The 24,550-nt window shown below is 37.8% G+C and overlaps 1 protein-coding gene and 1 pseudogene across 1 annotated transcript; one reads left to right on the top strand and one right to left on the bottom strand.

Moving 5' to 3' along the window:
• Positions 1-1,487: 1,487 nt before the first annotated feature.
• On the top strand, positions 1,488-10,612 carry LOC139193778 (thaumatin-like protein 1a; annotated as a pseudogene).
• An 11,701-nt stretch (positions 10,613-22,313) lies between these two features.
• On the bottom strand, positions 22,314-23,294 carry LOC139193471 (protein PLASTID MOVEMENT IMPAIRED 2-like). Its single transcript, XM_070816495.1, has 2 exons — positions 23,031-23,294; positions 22,314-22,940 (listed from the first exon to the last, which is right to left on the bottom strand). The coding sequence occupies exons 1-2, from the start codon at positions 23,292-23,294 to the stop codon at positions 22,314-22,316; spliced, it is 891 nt and encodes a 296-aa protein (XP_070672596.1).
• Between the last annotated feature and the right edge of the window lie 1,256 nt (positions 23,295-24,550).

The following is a 24,550-nucleotide window of genomic DNA, read 5'->3' as shown; positions in this document are numbered from 1 at the left end:
CTACTTTATTTCACAGCTGCTTATTCTCACAGCACAACAGAAACAGTTTTTTTTCAAAGCACAGTAATATCAAACCAGCCCTAAGTAGGAGACAATATATGCATGTTACAAAAGCAATGCCATGAAAGTTTGAGAGGAACGAATTAGCGGCTCACTAATAACTACACACATATATATATATATATGTGTGTGTGTGTGTGTGTGTGTGTATATATATATATGTGTGTGTGTGTATATATATATATGTGTGTATGAGAGACAATCACCCTTTTAATGAAGTGAAAAATATCAAAAAGTCAAAAGAAAAGAAAAACTTTGAAGACCAAGTCACACAACGACTAAGTTACTATTGAAAATGGAATGGGATGAGGAAAATCGAAGCTGACAATTCAAGCCTTCTAGTGCTTGTTCCATCTCCTTCACGGGAGCCCGGCGAGTATTTCACGCAACAAACCTACACACATGGCGGAATCTCAGCTATCTCTGTGGCTTGTTTGTCAAAATTCAAAATCATGCGACTACTAATCAACCTTCTATTTGATCTCTCATGGCATTTTTTCAGTTCTCTTATTCTGTCTTCGCCATCACACATATAGGATGCGTAATTTATGGATCATGTTTATTAACTAATAGGCATGTACTACCAATCAAACAGATGTGACAACGATATATTCTACTCGAATGGAAATTAGGATTGGGCTAGGCATACAATGTGTCAGCTACTAATTATGTATTGAACTCAAACAAATATAATACGTCCTCGTCATCCATGTGATTCGAATCCGAGTCCTTTCAATTAGAGAAAAATATTACTGAACCGTAGTACTAGTTGATTGGTTAATCAGACTATATAATCAATCAACTCAACTCATATATAACACTATTTTGTTCATTCACTTTATCATCTATGAAAATGTGTCCACAAACCATTTATATAATATGGGATTAGTGATTAAAACTGTGACAGTACGTTAATCCCATTAAAAAAAGTATGTCTCTCCATCCCCTTCTTTCTATATCCCCCATTTCTTCTATGTTTTTCTCTTATTTTTAACACAAAAATAAAGACTAAAATCGAAATATGAAATGATTATTAAACGGTCGTTACTTACGGATTAAAACTGAATTTGTTAGTTATTTTAGGTTAAGGATGATATCTAGAACTGTCCAAGACCAAATATTATCCCTTTTCTATTTGTTAGTTTGCACGTTCGTTTGCTAGTCACCCTTGCAACTTAGACCCGCAATTACTAGCTCGTTTGGATGTGCTTTCAAAATTACTGAAAGTGCTTTTAGAAAAAATATTTTTTTGGTTCCAAAAGCATTTAAAGTGCTTCCTGGAAGAAGCACATAACTTGTGCTTCTTCTAGGAACATTTTAAGTGTTTTTTTTTTTTTTCAGAATTTACTTGCATTCTTACTAAAAATTGGTTCCAAAAACATTTTCACAAAAAGCACTTTTAATCATTTCAAAAGTTCAAGTTAATTAGCAACAAACAGGCAATTAAGATATATTCAATGATGATGATGAAGAGCCAGGTAGCTTCCCTCCTCGGCCTCACATTGACCATCCTCTTCTTCTCAGGTATATTATATATACAAACTTCTTATTAATTTATTTTCTATTTTGTTTCGTATTAGCCTCTAATATGCATGCCTACCGGATGCAAATATTAGAGAGGGGTTTGTCCGCTTTACATCGTAACAACGTTAAAAGCGACGGTAGAGAGTCTAAAAGAGAATAACGATCGATGATGAGTAATGCGGACATAAAAGTGAGCCGGCCAATGCAGTGATGAGAGCATGAAATTAGATGAATCATCATCAAAGCATATTTATAATAAAATTACTGATTAGTTATGAAAAAGTTCTTAAAATGATTTCAAATCGGTTAGGCTAAATAGCGAAAATGGTCCCTGATATTTGTATAACTCATCATTTTGGTCCTTGAGATTTCAAATCAATAGAAGTGGTCCCTGAGATTGTCCACCATCCATCATTTTGGTCCTTCCGTTAAAAACTCCGTAAAGTGTCTCGGAGCTCTTGGCCGGAAATTTGGGCAATTTTTAAAGTTTCGTAACCCAATTGTTTCTTAACCAAATTCGACCCATAATATATCAAAATGAAGATAGGAAAGTGTAGAATAAGATTGTACCTATTTGGAAGCCCAATGGTTGCCGTAGATTGCTGAAAAATAGCCTCAAAGTTGACTGGTCCAAGGGAAAACCTCGCTGGAAACTGGGTAAACTTTAAACGTTCATAACTTCTTCAATACTCAACGAAATCAAATGATTCAAAAATGAAAATCATACTTCTCGATGAGACGAAGAGAACGGTACCTTTTTCCCTATGGTTTGGCCGAAAAACGGCTTGAAAGTGGTTGTCTTAGTCTCTAGTTAGCCACTTTCGAGCCGTTTTTGCGGCCAAACTACGGAAAATTAGCCATTGAAAAAGGTATCATTCTCTTCGTCTCATTGAGAAGTATGAATTTCATTTTTGAATAACTTGATTTCATTGAGTATTGAAGAAGTTATCAACGTTTAAAGTTTACCCAGGTTCCGGCGAGTTTCCCAATTTTCCCTCGGAACAGTCAACTTTGAGGCTATTTTCCGGCCATATCCGGCAACCATTGGGCTTCGAAATAGGTATAATCTTATTCTACACTTCCTATCTTCATTTTGATATATTATGGTTCGAATTTGGTTAAGAAACGATTGAGTTACGAAGCTTTGAAAATTGCCCAAACTTCTGGCCAAGAGCTCCGGGACACTTAACGAAAGAACCAAAATGATGGATGGTGAACAATCTCAGGGACCACTTCTATTGATTTGAAATCTCAAGGACCAAAATGATGAGTTATGCAAATCTCAGGGACCATTTTCGCTATTTAGCCAATCGGTTAATTATTTATGGGGAACATGCTAGAGAGACTAAATTTGTTGACATGTCCCGATCCCGATATTCCTCCATTACCAGGATAGGCACATCCTAGCTGACACCAGAGGACGAAGCCATTTCAACATGCAGGCAAGTAAAATATGTAATAGAAAGAATTATGCCAATGCGGAAACGTGTTCAGAGCGTACAACTAATCAAGAATAATGTGAAAGAATTAATATAAAATGGTACGAACAAATGAGCGGGTTCTACTCTGAAAAGACTCGAAGATACCTATGTGGAAGTGCCCTGAAGCCGGGATCGAATGCCTCGATTAACTCTGGAAGGGGGCTCAAAACAAAGGGTGAGTGGACAAGTTTATAATACTAATACTAATAATAAGAAAACCATTGTCTTTCTAAACATTCTAACCCTCTGTTTTGAAAACACATATATAGTACTACAAGGATACGCCAAGGAAATGAATCTTACGTGACACTACAAGCCAATCAACAAAAGTCAACGTTTTTGCCTTGAAGGGCATTTTTGTAAATTCAAGCTTTAAAAAAATATTAAAATCATAATATTTGGGGATGGGTCATTACAATCTATCCCTCTTAAGAAAATTTCGTCCCCGAAATTTGAAATAACTTGCTATACATAAAAATACTAGAAAATAGGAAGAAAACATATATAAAGAAGAAATCAAGTTAGAGCAGCTGCATAAAAGAGAATGCCATTCCGTCACGATCGGATTGCAAAGATTCCTCTTTCATGCCTCCAAGCTCATACCTTCTTCCTTCCTCAATAATAATAGTATAGTATAATACTTATGTAAAAATATAAAGTTGAAAATACATGTTATTATGTAATAACATAAGGTCAAAAATATATGTGTATAATAAGATGATGAGAAAAAATAGGTATATACTAAAGTAGGATTCAAATACTTGTACTGAGTTTAAAATCAAAAGTGGAAATGATTCACCCAAAATTCGTAATGGCAAAAATACAAATATATAAATATAGTAATGTAATTTAAAATATTTGCATTGAAAATCAAAACAAACAGAAAAATGAAAATGGGCCTTGCTCAAGCATTCATAATGTCATGTACTCCGAGAATGGGTGTGTCTTGAATCGAGTCCAGACCATAGCTAATTAATAACTACCGCCGTAGACGGGCTGACTTGCCCACTTGCTTAGTGAACCCAACAAATAAGCCCTCGATATTACAGTCTGCAACCTGTAATACTGATAGCTCATTGATGTCTTGGTAAGCAAGTGAGAAGTTCCCGAGGGTACCAAAATACTATTTGCCCCTCAATGTGAGAATGTGCATAAAATCATCCGATTCACGCCTCGATCGCGCTCATGCACTACCCCAAAGTGCACCAATCAGAGCTGCTAGAAGTGCTTCGACATCCATGTACCTAAGAACAATAACGTCCTAGAGTGAAATAGTTGAAAGATGCATAAAGATGAACACTTGTCGTAAAACAATTCTTTCGTGACTAACCATGATGATCGCTCTCCTGATCGAGAAGTATAAGATTCGAAACCTATATTAGAGGAACTCTCACTCTGACCACTTCCTTCAAATGACGGTTACCGTTTCAAGCCACACATAGAAATTGACATCACAAAGCTCAAGCTCAGGATCTACATTTCTACCTTCACCACTTCAAATTCTTCCTAGTAAGTATGGTAAGCTTGCGATGTGAAATCTCGTCCCCAGATTTCTTTATTTAAAATTACATATTTTCATATTATTAATTACGACTCGTTTATATTTGTGGCGCTTAATTTTTTTTAGTAAAAGGACAACAACGTCCTTAATGGACTAAATGGAATTTTCAAGAACATATTTCTGTTCACGAATTGGGGTTGAAATGAAGAAATTAGAGATGTTTTGGTTATTGGAAAAGAAAAAAAAAGAAAAAGGGAAGCTGCCAGCAGGGGAGATGAAGGAAAGGGGAGTGCGGGAATGGGGGGAGAAGAAATGAGGGGAAGGGAGAGAAGATGAGGGCACGAGATCATTGATCCCTCGCCCAAATCGTGACCCGACCCATATTCCAGTAACTTCCCGTCACTTTTCCGCCATTTTTTGACGATTTGGACCGATCCACCACTACCAATCATCACTAGCCCCTCACTTTTCCTTTTCCATCCAAAATGAGAAAAAAATTAGTTGTAAATTGATGAAGAACCGTCGGTGGGTGCGACGAGTTCGTGTGACGATTCCTCAAATTCTAAAGTTAACTCCTTCAATTACCACCTCCAAAACACTCATCTAGAGGCCAGAAACAAAGCCCAAACAAGTTTGGGGGCAGCAGAGCACCAGAGGTGATGGATCGAAACATACCCTTTTTAGGGTTTCCGATGGGTTTGAGGGAAATTGGAGCTTTTCCCGATCAAATTGGCCTTAGTCACAGGTATGAAACTTGCTCTTCTCATTGAGATCTATATTAATGTGAAATTTGTTAATTTTGGAAATAGTTGAATTTTCGGTGAGTCGGGGCGGCTGGCCACCGCGTGGGCTGAGACCTCACCTAACCTTAATAGGCTAAATTTTGATGCCCTGATTCCATATTTGACATCCGATTGACGGAATTCCATTGTTTGGGTATAATTTCGTTAAGGTCCGACACTTGAATATTGTATGAATTGAAAATCCGACCGTTGGATTGTCACTAAATTTTAATACGTTGTAGTACGTAATATTTGAGGACCATAGAAACTTACGGATCGGGAGTTCGACCGTCAGATCTTCCCGAATAAAATTTCTAAGTTTGTAAAACCAAAATTTGACCGCCACTTGAATTTGTAATTGGCGGAAATTCGACCGTTAGATCGTAATGAGATTTTAGTATATCGTTCTATGAGTATAATAAGAACCTTAGGAAGTTAAGGATCTGAAATCCGATGTGCAGATCTTCCGAATCAAATTACGTAGGATTGTTGACCTACCTTTGCCTGAGAGTTGACTTTTGATTAACATGTCTTGAAACGTTTGAAATACTAAAATTAGTACTATGGGAGACCAAGTAAAGTCTAGTGGGTCTATATTGGATAATGAATGACTTTAAGATACGTGATATGGTTATTACCTTGATTTCGGATTTAGTATCCTTGTGAATATCACTTGATTTTATAACGTGAATCTATTGAAATGTAATTAGTTATTGACGTATGTTTATCAAACGTGATTTAACTCGTGTATTGATGATATTTGTAATGTGATTTGAATTGCTTATTGAATTGTTTAATGAAATGTGATTTGACTTGCATATTTGAAATGTGATTTGATTTGCATGATTGGTATGATGTGATGAAATATGAGGGCTAGTAGTGGAACATTAACCCATTACCATGGGGTTTGTTGAGCTTGTTTCATATCCCATTTCATTGTTTCATTTCTCGCTTCGTTGATCCGTTCTAAATTTAGTACTTGTGCTTTGTTTCATTTCGTTGAGCCTTTGTACATTGAGCACTTGGTTCATGTTTTGTTCTTTAAGCAATTGTTATGTTTCTTGGCCTTCCGCTCGGTTCTGTTGAGTGATCCGGAACTGGGCATCAGCTGGGATTCTGTTGAGCGGTCCGGTTTCCTGCTCTGTCTGGATTCCGTTGAGAGGTTCAGAATCCCTCGTGATCCATGATTCCGTTGAGTGGTCCGGAATCGTATCCAGCTGGATTTCGTGGAGTGGTTCGATATGCCTTGTACTCCGCGATTCCGTTGAGTGGTCCAGAATCGTATCTACTTGGATTCCGTTGAGAGGTCCGGAATCCCTTCTACTCCACGATTCTGTTGAGTGGTGTGGAATCGTATCTTGGTTTGGATTCCGTTGAGTGGTCCGGAATCCCCTTTGGTGTCTTGGTTTCGTTGAGTGGTCCGAAATCGCATCATTTGACTTGTTGGTTCCTTGGATTTGATTTCAGCTCAAGAGATGTAGGGTTCGGCCGAACTGTGTCGCTCTAGCCCTGCATTTCGATGTTTTGTATGTGTTATTGATGATGTAATTGTGGAATGATGTTGGTTGTGATTGTTGGCATTATGATTAGACTTGTTGATCAATATGGTTAGAGAATATGATTATGCTTCGTTGTTTGTTCTTTGAAATATTGCATGATATGCATTGTGGTATATTGTTGAGACATAACGATTTATGTGATGAATGTTCGAGTGTAGTGAATGGTGAACTACGAATGGCTTGATTCCTATTTAGGGTACGTAGGTAATCTAACAAGGAGGTTAGATGTAGCCATAAAACATACGAAAAATTACTACAAATTTGGGACTTAAGTTGTACTTTGTTCACAGCCCGAAGGCGAGGTACGATATATATACGAGTACTTGATGTTGTCACATGTCAATCCAAGACGTATGTCGGGATCGAGGCTTAACATGCGAAAAGGTTATGCTCCTAATGTTCCTGTTATAATTTTGTTATGAAACTGGGCTCACATTTCAGCCGAGTCGATCCATCATGAATTCCTCACGAATTTAGCGAGAAACCATGTCGAGAAGGCTAAAAGAACACTCAAGAGTTTAAGGGTCAAAACAAGTCCATTAAATCTAGAGTACAAGATATTTGGATTGAATATACAACTCTGATGCTTGAATACGTATAAACATTTAACTTGATTATGTGATAACAATTGAAATGGTCGGACGCTAACTCAACTTGAACAATAGTCTAATGAAAATTGATGAACAAAAATTTAGATTTTTCCTCGACCCAAAATTCACAAAAATTCGTTGCAACCGTAGCTCCAGGAATATTAAATCACTAGTGGTGAAGATTCACTCTATGGGATGCTGATTGGGTGATTGAAGGACTGACGATCTCAACTAAAAACTTCGACGTCTGAGTGGTCTTCTTGGACAGTCTGTCTACTTCAAAAATGATACGAAGAGCAATAGGGTAACCCAAAATTGACTAATATATCTTTTAGTACTAGGAGGTGAAACAGAGATTACAAACAGAGCCGATGCGAACCAAAATGTCAGAAAGTTTGAAAGATTTGAGAATGAGGAATTCAGCCAAATGGTTAAAAGTATAGTCCTCATGGATTAATAGATAGTACGCTGAGTGAGTTGGTCGAATCATCATGGTTGCCTCCATAATGGGTGTCATTAGGTTTTCAAGCTAGGATGGTAGCCGTTAACCCTAGGTAATAGATAAAACGGTTCACTTCATGTTGTTCCAACGTTGAAAGGCATAAGCGTTACTCGATCATGCCGCATCAGCGCACGACAAATCATTTAGTAAACATCACAGTCGGATTTGAAATTGATCGAAGTCATCGAAAGGTGTAAGAAAAGTGGTCAGGTGAGACAAAACTTCAATTGTCAGGAACTTTGTTCACATTCAACATCTTAACAAAATTGACTTTTTCCTAGCCAACGGGAATGGAAGTAAGACTATGGTCAAAGAATCATTGCTAATTGTCGATAGAACCGACACAACCAATGGTATTTCGTAATTCACTACACTCGAGAGGATTTCTATTTGCAATCATCACAACCTTGGATTTGGTAAGAATATCTTTTGCTACACTCACGTCTCCCAAGTAAGGTATGTAATCTAAGCAAGGTCGACATTTGACGAATTTGGTATAAAGCTGGCTGTTGATGTTTACTAAACTAACCTCGTGGTTGGAGTAGACAAGGATATTATCGGTAAAACAATCACTGAGAAAATTTCTGAAGGTCCACACGAATTTTATCAGGGGAAACAGTAAGCCTAAGGAAACTGATTGGATCTACCACACAGATACCTACTAACTTCACCTACAACTGGTGCTTTCTTAATTTTTTCTAACACAGACTTCAGATATTTTGAGTGATTTCCCAACAGGTATGCCTTTGCCCGCCATTCCTAAGGAACGCAAGTAGCATATTATCAACATTGTATCGGATCTTCACCTGGACCTAATGAGTCTTCATCCCACTAAGATTTCTCTATTTCACGTCACTTCTATGTAAATTTGACTCTGTGTGCCATTCCTAGGGAACGCATGACGTAGAGTATTGATTCATTATTGTGAGTAGTCCATCAATCAACTACATCAAACTTAAGGCATAATCCCGACACAAATTTCTTATGCTTTAAATAGGATGTGACTATTTAGGTAGAAAGAGGATTGCACAACCTTACCGAAGGACATCAATAAACAAAAGTCGTGACATCCAAATGATATCAAGGCCGACACACTACCAGAGTAGAAGAAGATCCTAAGTATGCTCTGAACAAACTTGTTCCAATGCCAAACTAACATGCCCCGATCCCGATATTCCTCCATTACCAGGATAGGCACGTGCTGGCCGACACCCAAGGGTGACGTAGCCATTTCAACATGCAGGCAAATAAAATATGTAATTAGAAAGAATTATGTCAATGCAGAAACGTGTTCAGAGAATACAACTAATCAAGAATAAGGTGAAAGAATTAATATAAAATTGTACGAACAAAGGAGTGGGCTTTACTCTAAAAAGACTCGAAGATACCTATGCAGAAGTGACCTAACGTCGGGATCGAGTGCCTCGATTTTAACTCCTGAAGGGGTAGTAAAATAAATAGTGAGTGGACCAAAGTTTATAATATTAATACTAATAATAAGAAAACCATTTTCTTTCTGAACATTCTAACCCCCTGTTTTGAAAACACATATATAATACTACAAGGATACGCCAAGGAAACAAATCTTACGTGACACGACAAGGCGGTCAACAAACGTCAACGTTTTTGCCTCGAAGGGTATTTTCGTAAATTCACGGTTTAAAATTATAAAAATCATAATATTTAGGGATATGTCGTTACATTTGTAGACAAAATTTTGGAAACTAAAGGACATGGAAGTTGATGATTGGTTTATTACTTAAGTGTTAATAAACATGTTGATTTCTATTAGTGACACATCATTTAGTTTACAAATTTTGCCTACAAATTTAGTCTCCCTAGCATTACCCTTTATTTATTTTTAATTTGATATATTTTACAATTGTATTTAGATTTCAATATTCTTAGCATCTAGTTTTATGTTGAATATAAATTCAGGTGCACATGTGGCGAAAATCACTTCACAAACAACTACCCTAACACTGTCTGGCTAGGAACCCTAACCGGTGACCAAAACACCTCAATTATCACTCACCGGGTTCGAACTAGCATCCAAAGCTAGCCAGTCAGTGGACGCTCCATCCCCATGGTCCGGTCGCTTCTGGGCTCGAACCAGATGCTCCACAGACGCCGCTGGAAAATTCAATTGTGAAACTACAGACTGTGGCTTTAGTCAGGTCGCATGGAACGGCGCAGACGCAGTTCCACCAGCAACTTTAGTAGAAATCACAATCGCAGAAAACGGGGGTCAAGATTTTTACGATGTTAACCTTGTTGACGGTTTCAACTTGCTTATGTTTGTCGCCCCACAAGGCGGCATCGGCGAGTGCAAGGCCTCGACTTGCCCTACGAATGTTAACACGACATGTCCAACTCAGTTACAAGTGAAAGTGGCTGATGGGAGTGTCATCAGTTGCAAAAGCGCTTGCGTGGCGTTCGATGAGCTACTGCTGCACTCCACCGAATGATCAGCCGAGGACATGTCCTGCCACGGAGTACTCTTTGGTCTTTGAGCAACAATGCCCTCAAGCTTATAGCTACGCTTATGATGATAAAACCAGCACATTTACCTGCAATGGCGGACCTGACTACGTCATTATATTCTACCCATAAGCATGTAATGAAACGGGATTTACATACATAGACGATATCTTGACACGTTGATGGAGTCAAGAATTCGAAGTATGAATTAAAGATCAAATGAAGGAATATATATGTTATTATTTTACTAATGGAAAAATGAATAAACGAATTGCCGAAACGGCTACATCTTCACTAACTTACTACTGAATAACAAAACTCTCTATTTATATAGAGTAATCATAATATCTAATATGGAAGGAAAACAAAAACCTAATTCTAATAGGCTGGGCCAAAAACCAAAACTATAAAAATAAACAACTAATTTTCCAACAATTATAACATAATAAACCCAAGCTGCAAAAACTGAAAGAAACGAAGGTTCCTTTGAAGCCATTGAATCCACGAACTTCAAGTTTGAACGCGTCTTTAAACACATTAAACCTGAATTGTAATTACCACACACTAGTAGAAAAAATAGCTTGCGCGACGAGATTTTGCGCGATGAAACAAATTTTCTGGCCTAAGTGGCACTTGCGTGACGAAAAAATATATTCGTCATGCAAAATGGCAGGATAGGGCAAAAAAAAACTTTATGCAACGAAAATATTTGTTGTGTAAAAATACTTCGCGCGACGAACGTTTATGGTCGTTGCACAAGAAAAAACAGGAAATTTTTTTTTTGCCGCCAAGTGTTTGTGCAACGAAATTTTTTTTCACTAAAACGGTCATATACCCTTCAACCGCGCCCATTTATTGTGCATTGATAACGCATTTTGCCCGACGAACCTCTTCGTTGCACAAAGTGTTATGGGTTCTATAAAAATAGAATTTCAGAACCCTAGTTTTCAAAGGTTTTGTTTGAAAGGCAATGGCCGATTCAGGAAAAGGCTCTAGCAAAAGGAAAGGTGTATTGCGAATAGAGATGTACCGTCGTAAGCAAGTGCCCTACTTTGAAGACAAAAGTAGGGCTAATGCGTACGCCGAACTTAGGTTTGATATTGGGGGTTTAGTGCAGAGCCAATGTTCTGCAGAGTTTAAGTCTTGAAAAAATGTGTCTGAGAAGTTGAAGATGTCCATGGTGGGGGAGTTATCGGTAAGTTTATATTAAATAATGTATAATTATTTTTGTTAAAAAGTAGTATTTTTTAAATTGCTAATTTATTGTTATTGGCATTAATGTAGGTTCATTAAGATGTTGATGAAACCGATGAGTACCAGCGGAAGTATCTGGATGAGTTTTTCAAAATGCATCTCCGGCAGTGGAAGTTTGATGTGCTACAGGATGTGGAGCGATGTGCTGATGCCTCGAAGGATGAGGATTGAAGTTTAATTGTTTTTTTTTATGAAATAAGATTTTTAGGACGTTATTTTTTACTTTAATTAATAAATTTATGTTATATGGATGACTATTAATATTAATTTAAATTTATTATAATATGTATTTGGGATAATAAATTAGTTTTATTAATTATTTTGGTAATGTTTAATTAGGTTTGAGTTTTTTATTTAGATTAAAATAAAAATTTACATTAGTTAAAAAGAAAATGGAAAGAAATGAATTTTGTTTTTTAAATATGCACGTTGCATGACCAAAATAGTATTCGCACAACTTGTTTACATTATTAAATTATAAAGCAAATGAAAAAAAAAATTTGTAGACTTGCACGACAAATAAATGCCTTAGTCGCGCAAATATACTTTGCGTGATGAACATTGTGAAATCCCGTTCCCGGATTTCATTGTTTAAAATTACGTATTACGTATTCTGTATTTCGTATTATTAGTTTCGACGCTTTTATATTTACGGCGTATTAGATCCCTACTTATTTTCCACTTATCTTTATATATTTGGATAGTACTTGTTGAGACAAACGCGTGGGCGCAAACGAAATGTAATTTGGAGTTATAATGAAGATTCTACGAACCTTTAAACGTCTAGGGCATTTTGGTAAATTGAAAATTGAACACGTGAAATTTGTTGTCTGCCACGTGGGACCCACAGATTGGTCCCTATTTTGCTGGATTCTTCTTTCCTCCTCTTCTTCTTTCTCCCGTTACTCTCCCTCTCATTCACTCTTCTTCACCGAGACACGCCATCATCCACCACCATTTCTTTTCTAGCAAATTGGACCTTGCAAACATCCTCACTGTGTTCACCATCATCCCAGGAACCTGTTTCATGTGTTGGATACTCGAGTTTACCTCAGGATCAAAGCACCATAATTGGATTCCTCATGATGTGTAGATGAATTTTCATGTTTGGATCATGTGATTTGGTTTAAAAATGAGAAAGTTATAACGATTTAAAGTTTGCCCAGTTTATGCAAACCCATGACCTTATAGACCATTTTCCGGCCAAACCACGACGATTTATCCGTCAGGAAAGGTACCAATCTGTTCTTCTCGTTCCAAGCTATGATTTTCATTTTTGGAATCACTCGATTTCGTTGAGTATTGACAAAGTTATGGACGTTTAAAATTTGCCCGTGGACAAAGTTATTGACAAGCTATGATTTTCAGTTTTCCCGTGGACATCCATATTTCAGGCCATTTTCTTTCCACCTCCGGCCACCATTTGGGCTTCAAAAAGGTATAATCTTGTTCTACACTTCTCTAGCTTCGTTTTGGCATATTATAGGTCGAATTTGGTTGAGAAACGAGTAGGATATGAAGTTCTAAAAATTGCCCAGAAAATCTGCAAAATCTGCAGAATCCGGAGAAATTTCGTTAAGGTCCACCACTTGAACATTATAACAATTGATGATCTGACCGTTGGATCGTCACCAAACTTTGATACATTATAGTACATAATATTTGAGGACCTTAGGAACTTACGAATCAAAAATTTAGTGGTTGGATCTTGCAGAGCAAGTGACGTAGGATCATGGACCCTACCTATGAACAACGGTTTGATTCCCATTAAATGTTGTTGTGGATGACATATGAGATTTTTTTTGGTATATGAATTATCGAAGGAATCTAAATGTGGACTTGTACTTTGTTTTAGGAGACGATAGTGCGTGACGTCTCAATTCTTGTGTTAGGGTGCGTTAGCGCGGACTCCAAGTGAGTGACTTTAATATATGTGATATTGGTGATTACCCTGTTTTCGTAATTGTTATCCTGTGTGGATATGAATTGGTTTTATAATTATGTTTTCTATAAAATTGTTTTTTTTTTATATTTAGCCATCGATGTAGTTTTATGAAATGTGATTTGACGTGCATATTGGAAATATGGTTTAATTTGTATGATTGGTTTGATGTGATGAAATGTGAAGGCTAGTAGGGGACCGTTAGCCGATTGTTATGGGGACTCGTTTCTTTGAAAATTGTTTTATGTCCCATTTCATTACTTCATTTCTCGTTTCGTTGAGTCGTTCTACATTTAGTACTTATGCTTTGTTTCACTTTGTTTAGCCCTTATAAATTGAGTACTTAGTTCATGTTTGTTTCTTTGAGTCATTGATATGTCCTTTGGCCTCCTGCTCGGTTCCGTTGAGTGATCTGGAACTGGGTTTCCGCTAGGGTTCCGTTGAGTGGTCCGATTCCCTGCTCCGTTTGGATTTCGTTAAGTGGTCTGGAATGCCTTGTAATTTGCGATTCCGTTGAGTGGTCCGGAATCGTATCCAGCTTGGATTTCATTGAGTGGTCTAATGTCCATTGTACTCCACGATTCTATTGAGTGGTCCAGAATCGTATCCACTCGGATTCCGTTAAGAGGTATGGAATCTCTTCTACTCCGCGATTCTGTTGAGTGGTTCGGAATCGTATCTTGGTTTGATTTCGTTGAGTGGTCCGAAATCCCGATTAGTGTTATGGTTCCGTTGAGAGGTCCAGAACTCGATTAGTTGCTTTGTTGATTCTTTGGATTGAGTTCGATTGAGATAGCTTCAAAGATGTAGGCTTCGGTCGAACTGTGTCGCTCTAGCCCTACTTTTCATTGTGTTGTATGAGTTTGTAGTTGTGAGCTTTTGTGACTTGTTTCAGACGAGCCGTTGGATGTCTGGGTGACTCCTTCGGGATTTTTAGTGACTTAATTATGATTTCATAAAATATGATTTTATATTTGACGTTTATAAACAGTGATCGATGGATGATTTTTATTAGTTTCACATACGTCGAATTATTGTCACTCACACGAGCTTCGCGGCTTATCCGGGTTGTTGTTTACCCAGTGCACCATTTCGATGGTGTAGGGGCGATTATGCAGGTATTATTAGATACGAGGAGCTTTGGGGTAGCAGACAGAGTTCTGAGAGCTTGGAGTGTTAGGTTACCCCCTATACTTTTCCTTAAATATATGTGATTATTGTTATTTTCAGTTTGTATTTCCTGGCATCCCCCTACAGTCTTCCGTCACTTGTCGATCCTAGACATATGTCGGGATTGAGGCATGACAAACATCATATTCGTCGCGCAAAATGAGTCGTCCAAAAGTAATCTTTATAAGGTGGTTTTAGCTACAGAGGCAGAAAACTGTAGATTCAGCCTCTGCACCTTCTCCCCTTCGTTTTCTTCAATCCAGCATCTATCACTTCCATTTTCTCTCAATTTCATCATCTAATATTCCTTCCATCTTGTTGTCTAGGTTGATCGAGCTATCTCGATGTGTCTGGTAAGCCTTTTTTTATTATTTTTTTGTTATGGTAAAAGTATTAATGTAAATTCATACTAATCCCATGAAATTCGTTGTCTATAGGGATATTGTGTGTGATTAGCGATTGATGGAGAACGATTTAGAAGATACTTTCTTCGTTTGATTTTTAAAGAATATAAAATAACTTAAATTATGTTGTTATGTTTATATTATGTTGTGAAATTATTTTTATATTATGTTGTTAAATTTGTACGTGACGTACAAATATGTGTTGTGATGTATAGAGTTAATTGTAATTAACTTTGTATTTGTCGTTTTTTTAGTAAAATTTAGTTTCCCGTTCGAGGATTAGTTGGATTTCGTGCATGGGCGTGAAACCATGACTGCGGTCCAATTGATTCTTGAACTATCCCATTATTTGGACAGTTTGTGAATGCACAGTTATGGCGCGTAGTTTATGGTTGAAGAATTAAGAGATGCTGCCGAAATTCCTCCATGTCGAAATCGAATCTGATGTAGCCGTATAGTACGTAACATAACTTTGCATTCCCAAATGGGATAGGACCCTTACCGGAGGCATAAGGTGACAATACCATTTGTACGATGTTGTTGTTGTGATTGTTATACTATTATTGTGGTTGTAGGAATTATGGACAGAACGTGGATACTTGGATAAAATCGATGATTTTATTGGCTTTGCACGTACACACAACCCGGGTGCAACTAGAATCCAGTGTCCTTATAGAAGGTGTAACAACACGTTAAAGGACACAATTCAAAATGTTCGATTTCATTTAGTAAGAAATGGAATGGTTGTAACCTATAATACTTGGAACCATCATGGGGAACAATTAGACAATGCGTCGTCTTCAAATGCCAGAACAGTGGGCAATGTTGAACCTAATGTGGATCCTAATGAACAAGTCATGAATATTATAAATGATGATTTTCCATTTGCATTGACAAACACCAATCAAGAAGGGGAAGATGACATGCCAACACTAATGGATAGTGCAGAGTGCGAACAATATGAAAAACTATTAAAAAATGCCAACCAAAGGTTATACCCGAGGTGCAAGACCTTTTCGGTTCTCACGGCCATATTGGAACTAATGCACAGAAAAATAAAGTATCGTATGTTGAACCAGTGTTTTGATTACTTTTTAAGGGTTTTCAAGAGAATGCCTCCAAAGGACAATTGTTTGCCGAAAGACCATAGACATGCGCAAAATGTGTTGAATGGTATAGGATTGGGTTATGAAAAAATTCACACTTGCAAAAACAATTGTATTCTATTCTACAAAGAGAATAAAGCATTGGATAAATGCCCTGTATGCAAAGAGTCGAGGTTCAAAATGACATCTCAGAATAGAACGACTAAGATCCCACAAAATATCATGCGTTATCTGCCTTTGAAACCTAAATTGTAGCAATTGTATATGTCGATGCATACTACCACCGACATGAGATGGCATAAGGAAAAACGGGTAGACGACGATATGATGAGGCATCCTACAAATGGGGAGGCATGGAAAGAGTTCGATCGAACATTCCCTGAGTTTACTGCTGATCCCTGGAATTGCAGACAAATTACAATTTCGACAACATCAACGACGATATGTTAGCGTACGTCAACAAGCTCTTCGCTGAACGGTACAAGCAGTGGAATGGCGACTTGCACCAATATTTTCAGACATTTAATGATCCGTAGGTCGCTCTTGAGAAGGGTTGCCCGAAAGAGTTCGAGGACCGGGAAGAAAATTGGGGTGTGGCTGTGCAGTCATTTTCAGAAGCCCGACTATGTGGTATGTTTTTTTATCAAGTCTAAAAGTATTATACTTTTCTTACTAATATTTACTGATTTTTTTATATTTCATTTAAATTAACTAATACGTTCATTTTGTGTAAAGCAGAATGTAACGACCCATTTCAGAAATTTCACTTTAATTAGTTAAAATTACAAAAATACCCCTAGTGACAGAAAAGTTGACCTTCGTTGACTTTCGTCCGTTGACGTATTAGAATTTTTTTTAATTTTATTTTCATAGCTCTCATCTACGAATTTTTGAACGACACAGGCATTTTGGTAAATTGACCAGTAAAGATATTTCTCCACTTTAGGCCTCTACATGGCTGACACGTGGCATTTCCCTACCCAATTTCTGGGGTGTTTTCTTCCACACCCGTGAACCCTCTCTCTAGGACACTCTCACTCTCTCCTTGTCTCTCTCTCACCCACACCTCAAACCCTATCCGAGAACAACCATTGAGACCACCCTCACCGGCCTTTCTCCCTCTAGAGACCTTCACACCACCACCATTTCCTCCCCTATGAGTTCTACGTGCCCAGAATGACAAGAAGCCGTTACTTCTCTCTCTTTCATTGCACAATACCTTTACTGTGCAAAAAGTAAATCCGACGAGTTCTCGCCATTTTCCGACAAGGTAAGCTTGATAACAACTCTAAATATTTGTAGATCATGTTAAGGAGTAAATTTAGGTAGTTTTTGAAACATTTTGGTGACATTTGACACAGAAACCAACTCGGGAATCATTCTCCGAGTTTTCCGACGAATGATTATGAGTTGTAGGCCACTTTCTGACTGATCCCGACCTAGACTCGATCTCATCTTGGTATACTCTTGTTCTTTATATTTGTATCTTCAGTTTGACTTTTGAATAAATGCAAATGATGTAAAATTGAGCTTCTGCCCAGATTCAGGCTGAACCTATGGCCTGAAACCGGATCGATCCGACCTGTTACCCAGAGACCCAATCCAAAACTCGGCCCAAACCAGAATCAAGCCCAACCTATTTACCCTATAACCTAGGCCCAAACACGATCTTAAAACCGGCCCAAACCAGCAACCCAAGTCTGAAACCTAGTTCCACGGTCGGCACGTGGGCCCGATTGGGCTTACGTGGAGCACATGCGTCTCCGCCGGAGGTACTGTTCTCTGTCGCCGCCTCGTGGTCGCGCGTGCGACGGCAGGTGTGGGTACCCATGGTCCCTCCTTAGGTTATTCGACGTACCAAATCCAAATCCGTTGTCCGTTTTCCTAAATTCTACCGTTTTAGTAGAGTTTTATTAAATGGTCTTCATTTGTGTTTAGGTGCATCGGTTGGAAGTGATCCAGTCCTCCCTAGTTCGAGCGGCTCTCCTGTAGTGGAATACTTGTGAGTGGACCCTTCTTAAATTGCATGTTTTTATAAAATATTAAGCTGGCATGCATTTCATATTTCATGGATTAATTACGTTTTATGATATGCTTTATGGATTGTTGGATTTATGCTTTATGAAGTATTTATGATTTATTAAAAAAAAATTTATACATATTTATGATTTATCGAATTTATGTTTTACTAAAGGTTATGACATATGGGATTTTCATATATAGAATTCTATGGCTTTACGAATGTGAATTATCTTGGATTTATGAAATGAGGCTTTGAGCTTGTGAGCTTCGGATTTGGATATGAGATTTTTGAGATATGTTTTTGGTGCTTATCTAGCGGGTTATCATACAACTCATCCACACAACACGGGTATGTACATGTCTATTGCCATAGTTCATAGTTGAGGATAGTTATATATATTTCTTATCCGGCGTAACCCGGAGTGGTACAGCTTCACCTTCGAGTGATGGAGCCTGCCATGTTTATTCACCGGTGTAACCCAGTGTCGTATAGCTTCACCTTCGGGTGATGGACAGGTACTGCTTTCAGGCGAATGAGAAGTTGATGATATTGATGATATACCCCCAGCTTCATTAACTCGGGGCTAGTGTCAGTGTGTGATGTTATATATATTTCTTCTCTAGCGTAATATGGAGTCGTACAGTTTGACCTTCGGATGGTGGGGCCTACCATGTTTCTTCACTGGCGTAACCCAGTGTCGTATAGCTTCACCTTCGGGTGATGGACAGGTACTACCTTCGAGCAACTATGATACCCCTAGAGAGTACAATATTGTTGAGATTTATGGGTTTACCTTCGGACGATGATAGCACCATTATTGAGCATGGTTTTACTCATACTTTTTTAAAAATGATTTCATGGCATGTTAGAGTTTTCAAAAAACTTACTATATGTAGTATTATATATGTTTTCAAAACAGAGGGTTAGTATGTTCCGAAATAAAATGGTTTTCCTATTATTAGTATTAATATAAATTATGGTCCACTCACCTTTCTGTTTTGCGCCCCCTCAGGATATAGTGACCAAGACTACGACTCGAGCATCGAGGCATTTTCCTACCAGTGACCTTACATCCCTCCATTTGAGTATGGCCTCCTTTTATGATCATTGTTACTTGATGCCTTACCTTTCTCTAGCATTTTCATTTAGTGGTATGCTCTGAACATGTCCACACATCTTTATTTAGATTTTTCATCGTTGGATACTTTGTCTTGTTCATGTTTAAATTGGATTATTGTTATTATTGCCTCGTCATGTTTATAAATTCCTTGTGATTATTGTTGTTGCCTAATTCTGGTTACTTGTCCTTCCATATTTTTCGCATATTCATTCATTCATGGCTTTCGTCACCCTTGGGTGTCGGCCATCACGTGCCATCTAGGTGGCATTTGGATATCTAGGTTGGGGCGTGTCACAGAAGAAGGCAAAATCGAACAAGAACAATCAGGAGAAGAAGACTCTTCTACACCATTCGAGTTCGAAGCCCTTCTCATATAGGAGAGAGGCACAGCGGCAGGTAATAATAAAGTTTTTCATATTCCATTTTTAATATGTTAATAATATAAAAAAAAAAATTCGTACTAACATTTTTCTTATCTTGTTCTATTCAGGGGGTTCAAAATTCCCGGAGATCGATGTCTTTGCAGACGTTAATTATGTTCCCCGAGGATGAGTTGGCCGAGTCCCTTCATGTAAGTATTTTCAATTGTAATTACTATCTTATTCATTCAAGTATCATGGTTATTATTTCAATGTTATTATTAATATTTCATGTTATATTACACAGGCGACGATGATGGAAAAGAGGTAGTCGGTTCTTCAAGAGTCTGCCTCCCAGCTTCCTCCCAAGACTCTGATCGAGTCTGTGGATCCCCCCGAGGATGCGGAGTTTCAGATCCTTACAGGCACTTTGGATCAGACTCTCAAGAGGAGGCCAGAGACGTATTGTAGGGGGATAGGGAATGCCCGGCGGAGGGAACCTAGAGCATCTTCATCCTTGCAGTCAAAGGGCGAGGTCACAGCTTTGACAAAGAGGTGGCCGACCTTATGACTGAGCTCGCCTCATATAAGAGCCAGATGTCACTGATTGTACAAGCCCTCAGTCAGTCCAGCATTCGTCTACTGGATATTCGTCCCCCGTAGACGTTTGAGCCCCTCTAACCCGAGCATGCCCAAAACTTCGCCCCTTCGACCTCTGAGCCCGTCCTCAACCCCGAGACCTTCTTGCCCCAAGCTTTGCAATCGCCTGCGAATGACGACCCCGTAGATTATTCCACCTTCTTTTCTTAGTTTTTTACTCCTGTACTTTTTAAACTTTTTCCTTGTACATACATTTTATTTTTATTTTAAATAAATTACTATTCTCTTCATTACATTTTTAATTGCAATTTTATTACAAAATTAAAACTAGAACAAAATAAATAAATTTAAAAAAAATTGCAATTTAATTTTATTATTTTATTACAAAATTAAAATCAGAACAAAATAAATAAATTTTAAAAAAAATTGCAATTTAATTTTATTACAAAATTGAAACCAGAACAAATATTTTTTTTCTTTTTGTGCAACGAATACCTTCATCTTGCATAACTTTTTGTGACTAATCCGTCTTCGTCGCACAAGAACAACATGTCGCCACGCAAAGTTTTTAGAGACAAAGATTAGTCGTCCCATATATGTATCCTACCATGCGGCAAATGTATTTGTTCCTAAAAATTTTGTGCGACGAAGGCAAAACCGTCACGCCTTATTGTCCATGACCAATGTCTTTATTCGTCGCGTAAAGTCTTTCTTCACGATCTTTGCGCGACAGATTCTACACGACGTAGTTTTCGTCGCACAGACGTTTGTGTGACGAAAATACGCTTTGCGCGACCAATTTGTGTTCATCACGCTAAATGTTAAACATAGTAGTGACAGTCTCATTCACCTTAATCTCCTGCGTACGTAAGGAAGTCGATCCTAATAGGCGTGCAATTATGAGATTTAAAAGATAACCAAATATAATAATCACACGGAACATTCTCATATATATATTTCACACAAAAAGAATTAACACTCTGTCTGGATGAGAAAATTTAAGATTATTCAAGAATTTTAAAATGACGGAATTTTATTTTCTAGAATTTGTGAATTTTCTTATTTGATTAACCTAAAAGAATAATAAATTTTGAATACGGAGTATGTAATTTTTAAACTCTTGCTCATAGAAATTTAAAACGCCAACTATTTAAATAGAATTTAAACTTGAGGATTGAAGATCCCAAATTTCAAGTTTTTTTTTTCCAGGCGAAAATTCTAAATTTCTATTTTTATGAATCCAAACAAAAGAATTAGTGTATGTCAATTTATAAATTTTGACTTCTGTCAAAATTTTAAATTTATTTTCCTAATCCAAACATATGGTAATTACAGATAAGTTTAATAATTTACTCCCACTTTTTTCTTTAAACATGCATAATGAGTATGCAAGAATAATTTAGTATCGAACTCGTTATTCACTATGTTGAACATAAGACTTACAAGTAACGAGTCTAATATTCTATAACGCCTTGAAACGAACATTTTACATTACTCATTGCCCGAAAGGCTCTTTAATAAAAAGACGTAAAATATTTATCTTCATCGAAAAATGTAATATACATCTTTAGAAAGTGGACTACGTAACTATGTTAATACAAGACTCTTTTCAAATCCATTATAAATCAATAGCCCAATTTTCTGTATTAGACCCAAATAGATAATCCCAAAAAAAAAAGAACATAGAGTAGAGGCTCTAGGATGAGCTCATAAGAAGTCTCTAAACAAAGAAAGTAGGGGTCGGTGACTTTAACTCGAGCACGGAGAGGCCTCCGACCGAGCACTAGCGTCTGACGCCGAGCTTAGAACACCGCTCTTAACCGCCACCGAAGACTACCTCATACATGATGGGACATCAAAATGCAGTCAGGTACTTGTGTTCAAACTTGGATATGGTAATTGAAGAACTACTCTGCGACTGAAAAGCTCTAGCTTGTACGGTGTTCTCAATCAGAGTTTCGAGATTTTCAAGCGCTACAGCTTCAGATGATTTGACTGTTTCGAGCTCTTGCGTTGTAGACTGTAACTTTTCCTCGGTTGATTCTATCTCTGATTCCATTTTCAGAATTTCGGAGTTGATGCTTGCAGCCTCTTCGCAGACAAGCTCCTTTTCTTTCTTTGCAGCTTCTGCTTCTGTCTTGAGCTTGTCAAAAGTCAGAGATAGATTGGATGCCATCAATTTTGCTTTCTCTTCGGATGCAGATACAGCTTCCAACTTGACTTTTGCTCGGAGAAGCTTTGAGTTGAGATTTTGAACACTCAAATCCGATTTCTCTTCTGTCTTCCTTAACTGAGCTGTCTTGTCTCTTAAATGCTTAAGCTCATTTCTTATAACATCCATGGAGGCAATGTACTGAAAACCTTCTTTTTTTATTGCAGCAAATTCTGTCTTTGCCGCCTCAAGTTGTTCGGTAAGTGACTGTAGCAGCTCTGAGCCTTCCAAGTCCTCCTCTTTCCAAACCTGGGTTCTGACCGACTCAAGCTGTCAATCCTTTGAATCATTCTGTAACACATCCATATCAGATATTGTGACAGCTAACTTGGTTTCAAGCTCCTTCGAGTAATCAACCACCTCTTCAACAATATCTTTCATTTTCTTTCTGGTTTCGTCCCCAGCCAATGAGAATCGATTGGCTTCCATTTCTCTCTCAGCTTCTATATCTCCAAATTCTCTTGCAGCTTCAATCCGGGCCAACACAGCTAGCACTTGCTCTTCATTTGCTTCTTCAATCTCGTTCCTGATTGCTTCCACTGAACTTGTATAAAACATCATCTTTGCATTTGAGGCCTCAGTTTGCTTCTCTGCCCGCGATTTCTCTTCTAAAACCGACGCCATATCAAGCTAAAGCATGCTTAGTTCCTGTCTCACAAGTTCCAATTCTCTCATCACTTCTGTATATTTTTTATTCTCCGCATCCCCAATAGCCAATACCTGATATTCACGCCTACCTACGCGCCTTCTTAGACCTAGTTTGGGAGTGAGGTGCTTAAAAAAAAAACACCCATGAAAAAAAGCTGTGAGGATTTTAGGTGTTTGGTAAACTGAAAAAAAAAAGGCTTATTTTGGAAGCTGCTGTAAGAATAAACTGAAATCAAAGGAAAAAGCTGAAGCTGCTATTTGTAGCTTTGGAAAACTGGTTTTTTTTCAAAGCACTCGAAGCTACAGTGCTTCTTTAATGAAAAGATCCACTATTAGACTGCTTTTTTTTTCCAAAAACACTTTTACAAAAAAAGTTTACCAAACACTTTGCTGATTTATTTCACAGTCGCTTATTCTCACAGCACAACCGCTTATTCTCACAGCAGTTTTTTTTCAAAACACAGTAATACCAAACCAGCCCTTAGTACTTCATTCTCTCGTGTATGTTATTTCGCCTTGGAGCTTGATCCCTCAATTACAGAAGAAAGATCTTTAGCTCTCTTCATTGCATCAAGCATCTCGGATTGCGCTTGTGCTCTTAAGGCGTCTGTGTCCGTCCTGTTTTCTTTGAATCGACTTATTTCCCTGCGTGCCATATGCAGTTCTCTCACTATTGCAGAAGACTTCACATGAAATTTCTAGACAGAGACAGAGAAAGGAAGATCAGAATCAATGCAGAATCGCAGGTGATTTTTTGCTTACATATTGAATAAAACTAAAATTATGAAATGGGGGTCTTCCATAGTTTCAAGAGTTGGTTAAAAACATTCAACTCTTTGCACCTAAGGTCCCAAGTACGATTCTCTGACCTAGTTTGAGAGCGAGATGCTTAAAAAAAAAACACCCATGAAAAAAAGCTGTGAGGGTTTTAGGTGTTTGGTAAACTGAAAAAAAATGGCTTATTTTGGAAGCTGCTGTGAGAATAAGCTGAAATCAAAGGAAAAAGCTGAAGCTGCTATTTGTAGCTTTGGAAAACTGGTTTTTTTTCAAAGCACACAGAGCTACAATGCTTCTTTAATGAAAAGACCCACTATTAGACTGCTTTTTTTTTCCCAAACACTCTGCTGATTTATTTCACAACCGCTTATTCTCACAGCACAACCGCTTATTCTCACAGCAGTTTTTTTTTCAAAGCACAGCAATACCAAACCAGCCCCTCTCACCAACACAGC

The sequence above is a fragment of the Malus domestica genome, chromosome 17 (assembly GCF_042453785.1).
Source record: "Malus domestica chromosome 17, GDT2T_hap1".
In the NCBI taxonomy this organism is placed as follows: domain Eukaryota; kingdom Viridiplantae; phylum Streptophyta; class Magnoliopsida; order Rosales; family Rosaceae; genus Malus; species Malus domestica.
The sequence above is the reverse complement of the archived record's forward strand: the minus strand, read 5'-3'. Positions and strand labels throughout refer to the sequence as shown.

What these genes read in the sequence shown, in the direction of transcription:
- LOC139193471 (XM_070816495.1), bottom strand. Translation starts at nt 23,294, where the DNA reads ATGGCGTCGGTTTTAGAAGAGAAATCGCGGGCAGAGAAGCAAACTGAG. An exon ending in TGAAAGATATTGTTGAAGAG is followed by an intron (nt 22,941 to 23,030) that starts GTGGTTGATTAC and finishes AAGGATTGACAG; the next exon opens with CTTGAGTCGGTCAGAACCCA.